The sequence below is a fragment of the Poecilia mexicana genome, unplaced genomic scaffold (assembly GCF_051168715.1).
Source record: "Poecilia mexicana isolate PSO_F unplaced genomic scaffold, ASM5116871v1 scaffold_19, whole genome shotgun sequence".
Lineage (NCBI taxonomy): Eukaryota > Metazoa > Chordata > Actinopteri > Cyprinodontiformes > Poeciliidae > Poecilia > Poecilia mexicana.
Window position 1 is genome coordinate 9,824,772 of NW_028263388.1, and position 14,928 is coordinate 9,839,699.

The 14,928-nt window shown below is 40.1% G+C and overlaps 1 protein-coding gene across 1 annotated transcript; it reads left to right on the top strand.

Annotated features, from left to right (window-relative positions):
- Nucleotides 1–1,382: 1,382 nt before the first annotated feature.
- LOC106924761 (phytanoyl-CoA hydroxylase-interacting protein-like) lies at nt 1,383–7,742 on the top strand. Its single transcript, XM_088016457.1, has 5 exons — nt 1,383–1,613; nt 5,135–5,590; nt 6,070–6,187; nt 6,283–6,445; nt 6,820–7,742. Exons 1-5 carry the CDS (start codon nt 1,541–1,543, stop codon nt 7,192–7,194), a joined length of 1,185 nt encoding a protein of 394 aa, XP_087872583.1. The 5' UTR covers nt 1,383–1,540; the 3' UTR covers nt 7,195–7,742.
- The last annotated feature ends 7,186 nt before the right edge of the window (nt 7,743–14,928 follow it).

The following is a 14,928-nucleotide window of genomic DNA, read 5'->3' on the forward strand; positions in this document are numbered from 1 at the left end:
TGGTTTAACGAAATTTAATTTCCCTTTGCAGTTAATAAAGTATTTTTGAATTTGTATAATGAATGGTTTCAAACCCTAGACTTCTTCATTCTGGTCCATTAATCAGAGCAGGAAACGGAACAAAAACGATGAGGGATGTACAGATTCAGACCTTTTTTTTTTTTTTTTTTTTTGGCCGAAACAGCTCTTCAACTCAGAAATCCTCTGACTGACAGAACAGAAAAATACATTTCTACCACTAAATCAAGTAAAAAGTTGGGAATAATAACAGACGTGTCATGTTAGACAGTTGATGAGAACCTCTGTAAACACCTTGCTGCCATATTCTTCTGATAGAGAAGACTTCATTTAGACTTTTCTAACAATCTGTAGCTGATCAGTTTTTTGGGGGGTTTCTTCCCCTAAATTTAATGTAACGAACGAATCATTTAATATCATTGATAACTGCAGCCTTTGGAGGCTGAGGTGGAGCTCCTGGGTTGTTTGTCTCTGAGCATTGCACGTTCTGACCTTGAACTCGTTTGCTATGATGCCCCACTCATTGTTAGACTCCTGGCAGCTGACCTAAATATTCTCCACGATGGACATTGGACAGTTCCAGAACGATCCTTTCAACCCTTCCCAGATTGGTGTTGCTACACTCTAAGATCACGGAGGACGTCCTACTCGTCCTAGTAACACGTTGTAACGCCATTTTTAAACCAACCCCGGGCCAAATGAGTGGAAACCTTTAAAGCTGAAAGGCTCCGAAGCAAAGCAAACACTGTATTCGCTCCAGTCAGTGGAGCAAAGCGAAGCGGTGCTTCACGAGCTGCAGCTAATCCTCTTATGTAAGCGCTCATTTAATTCAGTTTTCAGCGTGGTCTCTAATCCCCCATCAGCTGTGTGTTAATCCACAGAAGATGTCACTCTGAGGCAGAAAACGATCAAACATCTGCAGATATTCGGGACGTTTCTCAGCAGAACGGAAATATGAAATGCTGCACAGTGTTGATTTTTTTTTTTTACGTTTAAAAAGTTATTATTACAGCTATCTTCCTGTCTCCTGTGTTGCAGCATGAGAAACAGTAATCACTACGGCTCTCACAGATACAACAGATGGATTCAGTTCCCTAAGCTAAACACAGCAGGTGATTATTACTGTTCCAAAAAGTGAAAATTGAACATTATTACTCTCAGTTTTACATTGAAGCCTTTAAAATGCTGTAAATTTTCTGAAGGTCTTTTAGAGTTTCTCTTTGGTCTTTGACTGCTATTCCATTCAGTTTCAGCTTAAATGCAAGCACAGGAATGTGTATGCAGGACACATAAAGGAAGGAAAGTAAAGGTTGTTGCTGTTTCAGTGGATGTGGAGGGATAACAACTTTCTCTCTCTCCCTCTCTTTCTCTCTGCTCATCATCCCCTGATGTCATCAAGCACAGAAAGAGAGAGAAAGAGAGAGAGAGAGAAAAGGAGAGAGAGATAGAGCGAGCTGCAGTCAGAGTGGTCAACTGTTTCCCCTCTTCAGGTTTTCCGGTCATCTCTCCGAGTACCAGCAGCATGACGGAGCCTCGGAGCGGCCTGAGCAGCCCAGATGTGGAGGTGAAGAGTCTGCAGCTGGACGACCGCCCAGGTCAGTGTGCGTTGGCTCGTTGTGGCCGTCGGACAGACTAAAAACGCTACTGCTTCAAAATTCCTTCAGTTTCTAATGTCTGCTTTTAGTTCTTTCTCAGCAGTCAAAAACATTTCTGTTGTCTCTTCACTCGCTCTGCAGCAGAGTAAAGCAAACAAACCTGAGCTGCCTGTAGCTGCTATGATCCCGGTGATGAAGAGCCACTTCCAGCTCAAACATCTGGACACTCCTGGAGCAGCTGACAACGACAGTGATTCTGTTACGATTCAAAACTAAAATTACAAACCAACTTGGCCTGAATCTTCTGATACAGAGCTTTACTATTTACTCTGAAGGCCTCACATCATAGGAGATTTTTACTCTTGGTAAACAATTTGTCAATTTGTTCTATTTTTTTTAAACAACAAAAAAAATACATGACGCAGGTAAGGAAAGGCCTACGAGGTCGTCGAGAGGGGCCAACATTGAAGACATTAATACTGTTGTCAGGACAAATGAGAAGGTGTGGCGGTACAAGTCTGAGCCATAACAATGAGCTGACCGAGCAGCTGGTATCAGAGGGACATTTACCAGACTGGTGTGTTGGGTAATTCTTTGTCCTTTGTTGTGATGAAATGAATGTTATTTCATCACGATGTGAAGAAGAGAAATCGATGCTGTGTGTGGCGGCTCCATGTCCCAGGAATTTAGTATAAATTCAACTGATCATTTTTTTGAACCGACACATACTTCTTACGTAAAGACACAATGTAGCGTCTCCCAGAGCAGTGGTGCTATTTACAGAAGGCTTTAATCGGATAGGAATGTGCTAAGGATGATTATTGTCTTTGGCTGCTTTTTAGCTGAATAATCAGGCTAAGAATGGACTGGATATCAGAGCTGCTCATTTTGTGCTACTTAATACTACTTACTATTAATGTGACTCCGTACGAACTCAACCGTTTGTCACTTCCTGCTGAATATTTGCTTTGAGGACGGCAGATCGGTTCGTTTACTCCTGAGAGATGCTCAGGAGTAAAATTGTTTGTTTGTGTGACGTGGATTTGAGAAGCGTCTGAATGACGAACGATGGTACTTTGATGGATGTTCGTTGCTTCAAGTATCCCAGCAAAATCCTGTTCCAACAAGACTAGAGCGACGTATTTCTGATTGGTTTGTTGGCTTTGCAGGAGGCGACATTAGCTTACCATGTCATCTTGCCCTTGTGTCTTCTGGTCAGTGGTCTTCTGTACTTTTTCAGCTCTTTGGCCTGTATGTACCATTCAGTCGCCATTTTTCCTTCCAGTTGCTGCCAAAGTTGTACGATGATGACGAACAGCAACACAAGCTCAGCGTTGTCCTCTCTTGTGTGGCAAAGTAAGTTGACAATAGCTGCAATGTTTGGAGGTGGCACTCTGTGCAATGCAAACGCAACCAGCGTCAGGATACAACAGGTTAAGGCCGACTGCAACACCGCCCTAGCAACTTAGGTTTTAATGTATCAAAGTGTCGGTTCAATTCACGGTAGAGAGGAATGTTTGTGCCCTTCAAACCAAAAAGAGAGACATGCATTTTCAGGGATCCGGTTCTCATCCGATCTCATCCGAACTGAAAGTTTCTCTTGTGGAACAAATGACCATCACAGCTCCAGGAGGAGGAAGAATCACATTAGAAAAGGGTGAAACAGTTCAGCGTCCACTGAACAATTGGGATCCTTATCGTCTGCTGTCCTGCAGGCTGGAAGTATAATGAGAGTCACTGTCCTCTCCTCTCAAACCGAAACCAGCTGTGGCCGGTTTTCACTGGTGCTGCCGACAAATTTAAATTTAAACAGAGAAGCAAACAGTCCAGATGTAGCGGTGGGACATAAATGTCTGACTGCTTCGAGTTTGGATTTTGGATGCAAATCACAGGCACAAACGTCAGAGATAACAGCTTTGAGAGAACCACCCGGAGATAATAAAACATGGAGTTACAGTAAAAGATGAAGGGAAAAGGGGAAGGGAAAGATGAATAGATAAAGAAAAGGAAACACGATATCTGGGAATTTTAGGAAATCAAAGGATAAAACTGTGATTAAAAACAGCATTGTTACTTTAGCCCAAACCAACCGTACGTTGTGACCCCTTTCAAGGATCGTCTCTCCCAGTGATGGTTGGATGGATCAGTTTGTCTGTGTTAGATCTTTAATGAATGGTTTCAACCCAAACACGTTGGGCAGGTGGCAATGGCTCAGAGACTTTAAGAGGAAAAACAGCTCCCTGTCTCTCTGTTTCTTTGTGGTGGGAATTTTGGCAGCTCAGCCTGCTGATTTCCATCCCTGTGGATAATCACCTTCCCAGTGGAAATGAATGGACACATCACTTCCTCCATTCACATAAAGGGTGGAGGGACAAGCAGAAAAAGAAAAAAAAAAGCTTTGGTTCTCCTGAAGGTGTTTGTAAATCTGATCATGAGTCAAAGTTTCCAATGATCTGATATTTACTCTGCTAAAAATGAAAATGTTCTTTTTTTGATTTCTCCAAATGCCACCCATCTGAACAGACAGATGCACTGATGGTGCTAAATGTTCCAGCAGACAAATCCATCAGGTTTGTTTCCTATGGGTTTGCTGAAGTTTCGACATCTGCCACTGAAAACCAGACCTGCCTCCGTCACCAAGAGAATAATCTAGACTCGCTGCAGCTTCAATTAATCTACAATAATAATAAAACAAAACTCATGGCACCATGCTCCTGTTTTTTTTTTTTTTACTTTTCCCCTCAGTGAGCTCTCAGAATGCCCCCCACCACGGCCTGTAAAGCTTGGAGCCTCCTGCTGTCCTCACCTCTTCAACAGGCTCCTTGTTCGGCCTTCAAGCTCTCAGTGTCTTTGTGGACTGAAGCCTTTTTGTCCTCAAACTTAGGAAAAGAAGGGATAGGAGAGAGAAAGGAGAGGAAGAGGAGAACAGGGACAAACAAATACAGAGCACAGTGGTCCTCGCATGATGACACAAACCTCTGCAGGATTTCCTTTTCTCCGTTCTGTCGGTTTTAAAGGACCTAACGAAGCAACGAGGAGCGACATGACGTAGTTCTGTTGTCGGATGTTGTTTTGTTAGCTCCAGTTGACACGATTCTGAGCTGGGATCTGACTCAGGATCAGAGTATCCGACCTTTAATAGATTAATCCCTCGCTGTGACTGAAATAATCCTCTTGCATCATGAAAAAAAAACAAAAAAAAAACGCCCTGACCGTCAAAACGGACGGGAGCACCGAACTGCTTCTCTTCTTCTTCCACATTTTCCATTTTGGAAACTTGAACTTGATATCAAGCTTCCAAACAAATTCCAGAAAGACATTTTCTGGAATTTGTTAAAGTCCCATGCAGAAATGGATGCATGTTAAGACATAAACTTGACCTGAGGAGATCGGTTTTTCCACAAATCTTCATGTTTGCTGTAACGTGGCATCCTCTTATTGACAAAAATATAAAAGTAGAATTAGAGTTTGTTGTGAGAAAATGTATGGTGCTTCACAGTTTTACATTTTTGATTTTCCAGAGTCAGAGTCTGCGGACAGCGGCATCGGGGACGGGGACGAGCTGCCGGTTCCTCAGCAGATCCTGATCAGCAACGTCACGTGCGACTCCTTCAAGATCAGCTGGATCATGGAGACCAGAGGCCAGGATCGGATCACCCATTACTTTGTTGACCTGAACAAGAAGGAAGACAAGAGCTCCAACAAGTTCAAGCACATGGTGCGAGACGTTCAGCCGTGGCGACGACAGACTTCGGTCGACGTGGCCGCCGCGTTGATGATCGAATCTCATCCTGTGTTCCAGGACGTACCGACCAAGCTGGTGGCCAAAGCGGTTCCTCTGCCGATGATGGTCAGAGGTCACTGGTTCCTGAGCCCTCGGACGGAATACACCGTGGCCGTTCAGACGGCCACCAAGCAGCCCGACGGAGAATATGCTGTTTCTGCTTGGAGCGAGATCGTCGAGTTCTGCACGGCGGGTCAGATGGAAAAACTGAACCACCTGTTCTTCACTTCAGTTTCTTAGAATAAAGAGAAGGCTTTAGGTTTCACTTGATCTACAGTAATATTTTCATCAGCTTTCAAAATAATGGCCTTAGTCAATTTTTTGCCAAAAGCGATTTTTTTTGTTTGTTTTGTTTTGCAAAAAGGACTAATATTTTTTGTTGTTGTTGCCAAAATCACTTTTGGCAAAACATGACTAAGGTCATTATTTTAGGACAATATTAAATCTCCTTTTTTTAATCATGTCCTATTGTTATGTTAGACTACAACAGCAGGATGCATATTTCACATGTCTTTATTTTTTTGTAAAAGTCATTTTGAGGTGATCGATTTATCTGGGTGACATTCAGACAGCTAGATATAAACAAACCACATTCCAATCTCATCCAAAACCTAAACATAAAGCTAATAAGCAGATGTGCAGTTGAAATAAACCCAAAGTTTGATTTTGCAGACTACTCCACTGTCCAGCTGAAGCAGCTCCTGCTAAAAGCAGAGGCTATCGCTGGCAGGACGTTACCATTCACTGTCTTCTATAGAAACCAGCAGAGGGAGTACTTCCAGTCAAACAGGTGTGACCCGCAGGTGTAACTTCACCAATGCTCCAGGCTATGTTAAATGTGTTTTAACCTGTGTGTGTTGTGAACAGCCAATACTACCGCTCCAGAGATGCTCAGTGCTGTCGCATGCTGCCGTCAGTAAAGGACAACAGCGGCAGCCACGGGTCCCCCATCAGCGGTAAGCTGGAGGGAATCTTCTTCAGCTGCAACACAGAGTTCAACACTGGACGACCTCCGCAGGATTCTCCGTACGGGCCGTACCGCTTCCAGGTACATCTGTCGAGCAGATGTACCTGATTAAACGTGACTGTAAACAGTCACGTTTAATCTGTCCGTCTGATAAGTGCTACAACTTGAACCGTGTTGCTCTATTGGTTCCCTGGTACCTGTGGTGTTGTAATAGTGCTCATCTCTAGATTTTGTTTCTCTCCATGAAGTTGTGCCAGAAACCTTTGGAATATCTGGATATAAAAGAATGTACAGATTCATATCATTCATTCATGCAGAGATATCTCGGGTCCAGTTCAGCCAACCCTAAGCCCAACTATCTGAACTTCTAGTTGAACAAGTCCAAAGTGAGGTAGTTACGAGGAAACTGTTACCAGTGACTGCACACATCGAGTATATCCATTTATGTTTCACAGATCCAAGCAGACCTCCTCTTCAACCAGAACACCAACATCTACTTTGGGGATTTTTACTGCATGTACACTTCGTATCACTATGTCATCGTGGTTCTGGCCCCCAGTGGCTCCAAAGGGGACATTTTCTGTAGAGGCAAGCTGCCAGCCTTGGATAGGTCAAGCAACTGCTTCCTGAGCTGCAGTGAGGAAGAGGACGGCTCGCTGTCCTTCCGTCACGCTCAGGACGTCATCCTGGAGGTGATCTACACAGAGCCGGTGGATCTGTCTCTGGGGACGGTGTCACAGATCAGCGGACACCAGCTGATGAGCCTGTCTACCCTCAACGCCAAGAAAGACCCCAGCTGCAAGGTCTGCAACATCAGTGTGGGACGTTAGCAGCTTCTTCAGACAGGATGACCAGCTGACCCGTATGGTAACAAGCACAGGAGGTACTAACTGACTTTAACTCTACTGGTTACGTGCCCAACTGAACAAGTCCTCCCAGAAACCAGCAGGCTCGTGGACCGGTTAGGCATCAGCAAGACAGCGCCCTCATGTGGTCATTTGGATGAAGATGGTTCAGGATGGATGGAAATTGCTGTTGGTTTCCTCTGTCAGTCTGTTGTTTTTATAACCTCTTCTGTCTGTTTTTATTACCATGGCAATCGATGTCGGTTAGCGAAATATGCATCTAAACCCCGGAAGCTTAGAGATGATCATTGCCTTATCTTTCGTTTCAGTTGAGCTCTTCTGCGATAAAGTCTTTGGCTTCGGTGGAGGTTGCGAAATCGAAATAACAGCAATAAACAAATTAATTCAAATGGCAACAGAAGACTGTGTTTGGGTAGTTTATGTCAGACTGTTAGAGACAATGGAGAATAATGTCTATATGCTGTGAATGTTCTGTCTTCAGCATCAATAAACAGAAATGTTACCTGAAAAAACTTGCTGTCTTTAATGGTAGTTTCTGTCAAAAAGAGTCAGAGAGCTTCCAGAGCTTTTAGCATTTTTAATCAAACAAGGGAGCTAAGTCTATTTATAAAGTTTAAGAGAGAAATAAGGAGCAACCTAAGTTAATCAGATGCTGACTTCCTCCTCTTCTGTATCTCCTCATCATAGAGTTCACACCAACATTTCCGACAGGAAACAGGAAACTCTTTGCTTATTTATGTAATACTGTCATCAAAAACATTCCTAATAGGTCAGTCAATAAAGAGACATTACAACTGAATTTCATCTTTATTAATATGGTGTAAAATGTTGCTAAAAATACTTTCCATCAGTTACCATAAGTACAACTAGAACAGAGCCCTGAGGAACCCCGCGTCAGATCAGTGTAAATAATAAGGCTGCAAAAATTGCCAGAAACAGAAGAAGATCTTTTTTAGTCTATTCATATCTGTGGTTTTACCAGTAAGCTCTGGCTCCAAGAAATCACTTATCAGAATAGAGATGAAGAGACAAAACAGGAAGAAACAACCCAGAACTTAATGATATACTAAGAGAGGACAACTCGAACAGGCAAAACGACAGAGACAGACATTTACCTGGACATGGATCACCGGCTGGTGGTTTTGGTCCTGCTGCTTCTCTGGGGCTCAGGTAGGACAGAACAATGTTAGGGTCAAAATGCAAAATAAAACAATCAATTCAATTAGGATTTGTTAATTTATAAAGAAAATCATGTTTTAAAACTATTATTTTTCTTTGCAGAGTTTTTTATTATTATTGTCTAAAATATTTTATATCTGCTTACTTGATTGGAGCTGTTTTGCTAAAAGATCAATTTATATTTTGCTGATCTTAGACAACAGAAATGACCTGATGACATCAAGGCACTGAGTTGTTGAAATGTCTCAATAACAATTAGTTAAAACTCATTCCAGACATTACTAAGAAACAATGCTTGAACTGAACAGTGTCATGAGTTGTGGTTGAGAGGTGGTGAGGAGAGACGCAGGGACCCAGCTTGAGATGAAATAATTTAACGAAGAGAGTAGCTCAAAACAGTCCAGAACACAGGCAGCACAGCAGAGCGGAAACAGAGGCTCAGCACCGGTAGCAACTGAATTAACAGACTGACACGACAAACTAATGCCAACACAGGACTTCACAGTTCTATTGTGCCAGCAGACGAACTATCATAGACAAGGACCCGACAAGAGACAGAGACAACAGGAGGACTTAAATCCACAGGGAGGGTAATCAAGGGAACGAAACACACCTGGGAACAATCAACGGGGAAAAAAACGCAGAGACAGACTCACAGGAAGGAACTGAACACAGAAAACCCTTACAATAAGTGCACAGAAACACAGATCATGACAAATAGTTGTATTTAATCCAGCTCAGTTTGATTTAAAAAAAAAAAAAAAAAGGAAATTTAGAGATTGACAAAAATGCAGTCACAAAACTGAATGACTTACACTGAGTTTTATGTATTTGAATTTTGGAACAGTCCTGCTGATATTATATTGTGTTGTATTTTTTCTTTATTGGTTGTGTTTTTCCAGACTATTGTCTTTTGTTTTCTTGTTAATGACTTTGGATGTAATCTTTATAATACTGTTTCAGACTGTTGAAACTTAAAGAAACATTTTTTGAAACTGAAAAAAAAAACTTGATCTGAAAAGTGTTGAACTATTATTTTTTTTTAGTTTCACATCCTTTTCAGTTAGCGTTTCCATAAAAAGAGAGAAAAAATTCAGTTCCAATTTTTTTTTCTTTTCAACAAACGTTATGGCTCCAACTTAGCTCTGCAGGTTGGATCAGGTCATATATAAAGTGATTAAAAACAGAGTCTTTGAATGATGTCAAATCAGGTAAAACAACATTGAAGCTGAACTGAAACATTTTATTTTAGCCACTTGGGAGAAATATTTAATCTCTCATTTCGTCTCTAATAAAGTTCATTTTGTTGTTGAATTGCATTTTTAATGTAATTGGAAACAAAACTTAATTTATAAAATCCAAAACAAGACAGAGCCTCTTTCTATGCCAGCAAAGACAAACCACATCATGTGTTTTGGCATAAAAAACCCAAAGAAGGACGAATTGAATTAAACTAGAACTAGCAGTACCTTCTATAAAAACATCTACCTTAAGTTTCAAAATCAATTCAAATTGCACTGGGAAAAAAATTAATGCAATTACTGTTTTTGGCTGGGTTTTCATTCTGAAATTCTGCAGAGAATCCTTCTGCATGAAGACAGATCTGAGCCCAACTCTAAATGTTCATCAGTCAGAAAATCATGAGTTCTCCAGGTGAAAACGTTTCAGGTGATTTGATTCATTGAGCCCCTGATTCCTCTTTCAGTTCTACTACCAAGAAATCAGGCAGATGACTTAAATTACTGTAGTCTGAGGAAACAGTTCACCCTGTAAACAAAATGGTAAATTCAAAATTAACAACACATATTTTGCAAAGCACTAACTTCTGCTTTAGACACAGAAAATATATCACAGTGTTTGTGTTTTGACATTTCCAAAAATCACCTTCAACCAACTGGTTGAACATACACATCTCTTGTGCAATAATTTAAGAGATTCATTTAAAACACAAGTAGGTTTGGTAACACCATCGATACCAACAAGAGGAAGTCCACAGAGAAGAACAAGGAAGAAAACGATGAACCGGTCCTGATGCAGAAAGAACGAGATTAAAGAAGAGGACCAACATCATGAAATTAATTCTGATCAGTAACCATTAACTTTGGAGAGATGCTGAGGGAAACTGGACAGACAGTAACATTAATCAGAGCTCCATAATAATGCTGGGCCCTTAAATGAGAGGGAAACATTTTATTTTTTTCTGAAGCCTAATATTAAACACTTAGTACAGAAAAACTGATTCATAATCAAGTTTAATACATGTTTTGTTGGGTCTCCTTAATGTTGTCTAGATGAGAAACATCCCCTTCGCTCTGGCCCTACCAACATGCCACTCATCCCAGTAGGACTTCACTCACTTTAACACAGGAGAGGGAATGAAGCTGTCTAGTTTTTACTGCAACCTGAAATTCCTCCAGATTCCTTAAATTTGTTTCAAGATATTCTGCTGCTCAGAGAGAGAAACATGCTTCAATATTATTATGAGGAACTCCAAACATGTATCTTATTTTTACATTTCTCTGAAAAACTGAAGTAATTTCTTTTCAGATATGTTTTCACTCCTCTGCCTTGTTAAAATTTGCCACATCTTGTTGCTCCGTTATGCAAAATAGCCTGGAACATTTGAGGCTTTGAGGTTGTGGTGACAGTTCAGTTTCATAAATCTAGCTTTGACATCACTCTGTGTGCACCAACATATATATATCACATTTATGATCTGAAGCTAACATATATGAGCTTCACATCATGAAAAGCAACAGGAAACACAAAATCAAAAAGGAAGATAAGACTAACAGACCTACCAACACTTTTCTCTCCTGAACATGGATCAGCTGCTGGTGCTGCTGCTGAGCTCAGGTAAGATTCAAACCCTCAGCATGGCTTGGCCAAGGTAAGAGGTACTTGTCTGCCACTAAGCCATGTTCCTGTTCCCTGAAATCGACCTTTGAACTCTTTAAATTCTCGCTCCTCTTCCTGCATCTGTTGGCGTTTTGCTGAGTGACAAATTTCTGGAGATTAAAGTGTGGAAGAAACATTTGTCTGAGGAACAAAAATATATAAACTTTTTGAAACTTTAAAAAAAAATGTTTGTTTTTAAGAGTACTTGTAGAAATCACCATTGCTTTCTCTTTAAGTTTCTCTTACAGAGGTTCAGGTCTTTTGCAAAGTATGACACTCAATTTTAGCAGTGTTTATATCTATTATTATATGTTGCAGAACAACAGTTCATAGTAATAGAGCCTTTCTAAAACCTGCTGACATTTATTTCCTGGATTTCAGGGCTGCAAGGTGGTGAAATCTACAACTACAGAGGTAAAGGGATTAATTTTGTCAGACACAAAAAAGTCACTGAAGTCATATTACATGATCTTCATGATGTAAAAAATTATTTCAGGTAAAATACTGGCAGCTGTGCTTAAATTCTGGGCGCCACAGCTGCTGGTATTTTACTGTAAATAAGAGACTTTTTTTACACTTTATCAGTTAATGTATGTAATCCAGTATCAATTTTATTAGCTTTATTCAACAGAGTTGAATTGTTTCCCCTCTTTTTTGTGAAATGCCAACCTAAATATCTGCCTTCCTAATGAAGCCCATGAACCGTATTAATTCTTCACACTCCATTACAGAACTCTGTTGTTCTTCTGAGGGACATCAGTGCAACATTTAAAGGGGGAGATGATGGATTTATTTAGACTTACTAACATATTCTCTGTTCAGAATCTGAATCTGAGTTTTATTGCTGTTCTTCAGACTCTATGCTGGTCACGGAATGAGCATAACAAACACTCTGATGATATGGAGAGTGTTGTAGAGCTGCACACTATATCAAAATTCATTTGTCTTTGAGGTCATAAATAACAGCTTGTACTTTATTCTAAAGCTCACAGAGAGTGGTCAGGATTGATTGATGATGTGGAAAAAATGAAGAAAAAAAAACAGTTAAGAAAACATGTTTTCCTAACAGTGCTGACAAGGAGCAGAGGAAATTATCAAAAAAGACTGATAAGTGCTTAAGCATGGCCGTGTTTAACATTATTTTTCACATAAATTTGTAATTGTTTTTGTCTTTCAGGATCTCAGTGTGAAATGGCCAAAGCTGACATTGTGATGCTAGTGGATCGTTCTGGGAGTATTGGCTACAATGACTTTGGAAGGATGAAATCATTAATATCTGAGATGGTTCAAAACTTCCCCATCAGTCCCAACACAGTCCAGATAGGTAATACTTAATTTTCATTTAAACAAAGGTGATGAGGTAGTTTAATGTACACAATATGAAATTATTTGTTAATATCATTGTTGTTAGAGATTTTTTGGTATTAAAATTTTGCTATGACTTTAGTTCATATTCAGTCTAATGTTAATCAATAGTTAATCGACATTCAGTATTATTGTGATTTTCAGTTTAAAGTGTTCGCTTCCTTCTGTGCGTATAAACTGACCTGGAGGTCACATCTGCCTGTTCGTCTTCATGTGAAACGGTTAACTGTGAGTCTCCCAGATCTTAAATTACTTTCCACAGGTGCCTCCTTATCAACCGGAATTCTCCCTACCTTAGAAACTACCTGTGTGCAGTGATATATTGTCTCTGCTGTCTATCCTCCTTTACTTGGCTTGATAATAAAACACAAGCTGTAACCAAAGGTCTTCAGAACGCTCAGTGAACAGCTCGGATGAGCAGTTTGCTGAATCTTCTCCTTTTGCAAAAGCTTGGTCATAAAATTCATATGTGTTGTCTGTGGTTCTTTTAATGAAAGGAAAGGAAAAATACCCATCAATTGTCAAAACATATTCTTGCTCTAAGTTCCTGTTTGATTTGATCCATTCATGTGTGTTTTCTGTAGGTTTGACTCAGTTCAGTAGCAGCCCTGCAGCTGAGTTGCACCTGAACAGCCTCAGCGACAAACAGTCCCTGCTGCAGGTCATTGACCGGATACAGTATCAAGGTGGAGAGACAATGACAGGTCAGTATGTTATTGTGTCCACAGCAGGGTCTCACCATGAGGAGCTCTGGGACTTCAGGATCTGAATGGTTCACAACTCAAAACTAGAATTTTTCACATTTTGAAGAGTTGTAGAGCAACTTCTCCCTGTTAAGAGAATAAAATTATTAACCTCTGGCTTATTATATTCTCTTATGTTCCCGGATTCAATGATTCCATGCGTGGAAACAAAAGCCACAGAGAGATGACAGCGTCACGATAATCAGCATTTATTCAAGACAGATGCATACTGTCACCAGAAAAGCACATCACAAAACATCAGAAACCTCAGAGCACAAACACATGAATTTACCTGAGAAAAGGAAAAAGACAAAAGATGGAAACGACAGACAGCAAAGACGTATTTGGAAAATTGCAAGTGCAAATCTGATGTGTTACTCTATGTGGAAAGTTTTATCTTCTTTTCTTTAATTTATTCAAATAAGGCATATCTTTGCTCATCCAACCAGGACCTGTCTCTGACCCTCTCTCTAAAGTTAGAAACTCCCTGCAATTTGTTCACAAGATCAAACACCAGTTGTCTAAATAAGTGAAAACAGTCCTGAAGTCCTGCTGCTTCATGGCTTTCACAGATCAGTGTGAAAAGCTGGAACTTCCTACTGATTGCTACTGAGGGCAGATCAAAGATCTTGGCAAACAATCTGTCTTAACTACAAGTAAAATAAAGGTCAATAGGCCTAAAAAAGTTATAAATTTTAAAACTATAATTAGGCTATTTCAATCAAGTCATGTTAAATTTTAAAACTAGCTTATTTTAAATATATTTTCTTAACATCCCTCTGTTAGTTAGTTTAGCTGGAGCAATATTAGACGGAAGAAGATGTTGCTTAATATAGAAACCAGCAGAGCCACAGGTTACTATGGAGATTTCTCTTTTGAGCAGCAGGTGGAGCCCACAGCATCACTCTTTTCATTGGCAGACTGAAGCAAAGATAAAAAATTCAGCAACAAATAAGTTCTTACAAAAATACAAAAGACACACCAAACATTATTGGACCAGAACTAGACACACATTTTTATGTCTCTACACTTTTGATACTTTCAGTAAGAAACTGTCAACATGAAAGTAGTTTAAATCCAAAAGTTTTGGACTTTTCCCTGAGTCCATATTCTTACAAATAATCTTAGCTGGGCATTCTGTAGATGAAGTTTATAAAAATATCATCAGATTTAAAACATGATTATTTATGGGGTTTTTTTTGTTGTTTTATTTTGCAGGCATGTAAAACCCATTCCTAAAACATTTCTTTCTTCTTCACAACATGCAGGACGAGCTCTACGTTTCATTCTTCATCACAGCTTTAAACCCGGGGTGGGAATGCGTCCAGACTCAAAAAAAATTGCTGTTCTGATCACTGATGGAGAATCTCAGGATGAAGTAGGAATCCCAGCAAAGAATCTGAAAGACACTGGGGTTGAGGTCTTTGTTATTGGTAACATTCCTTTTCTGTGTGGATGATACAGTTTAATTGTAGAGCAAGTTTTCCTCCTTAGATCACTGCTGTAGTAGTAC

Excerpts from the sequence above, each read along its gene's own strand:
- LOC106924761 (XM_088016457.1), top strand. The coding sequence starts at position 1,541 with ATGACGGAGCCTCGGAGCGGCCTGAGCAGCCCAGATGTGGAGGTGAAG. Across the intron at positions 6,188-6,282 it reads GAGTACTTCCAGTCAAACAG|AGATGCTCAGTGCTGTCGCA; the intron begins GTGTGACCCGCA and ends CTACCGCTCCAG. Across the intron at positions 6,446-6,819 it reads ACGGGCCGTACCGCTTCCAG|ATCCAAGCAGACCTCCTCTT; the intron begins GTACATCTGTCG and ends TATGTTTCACAG.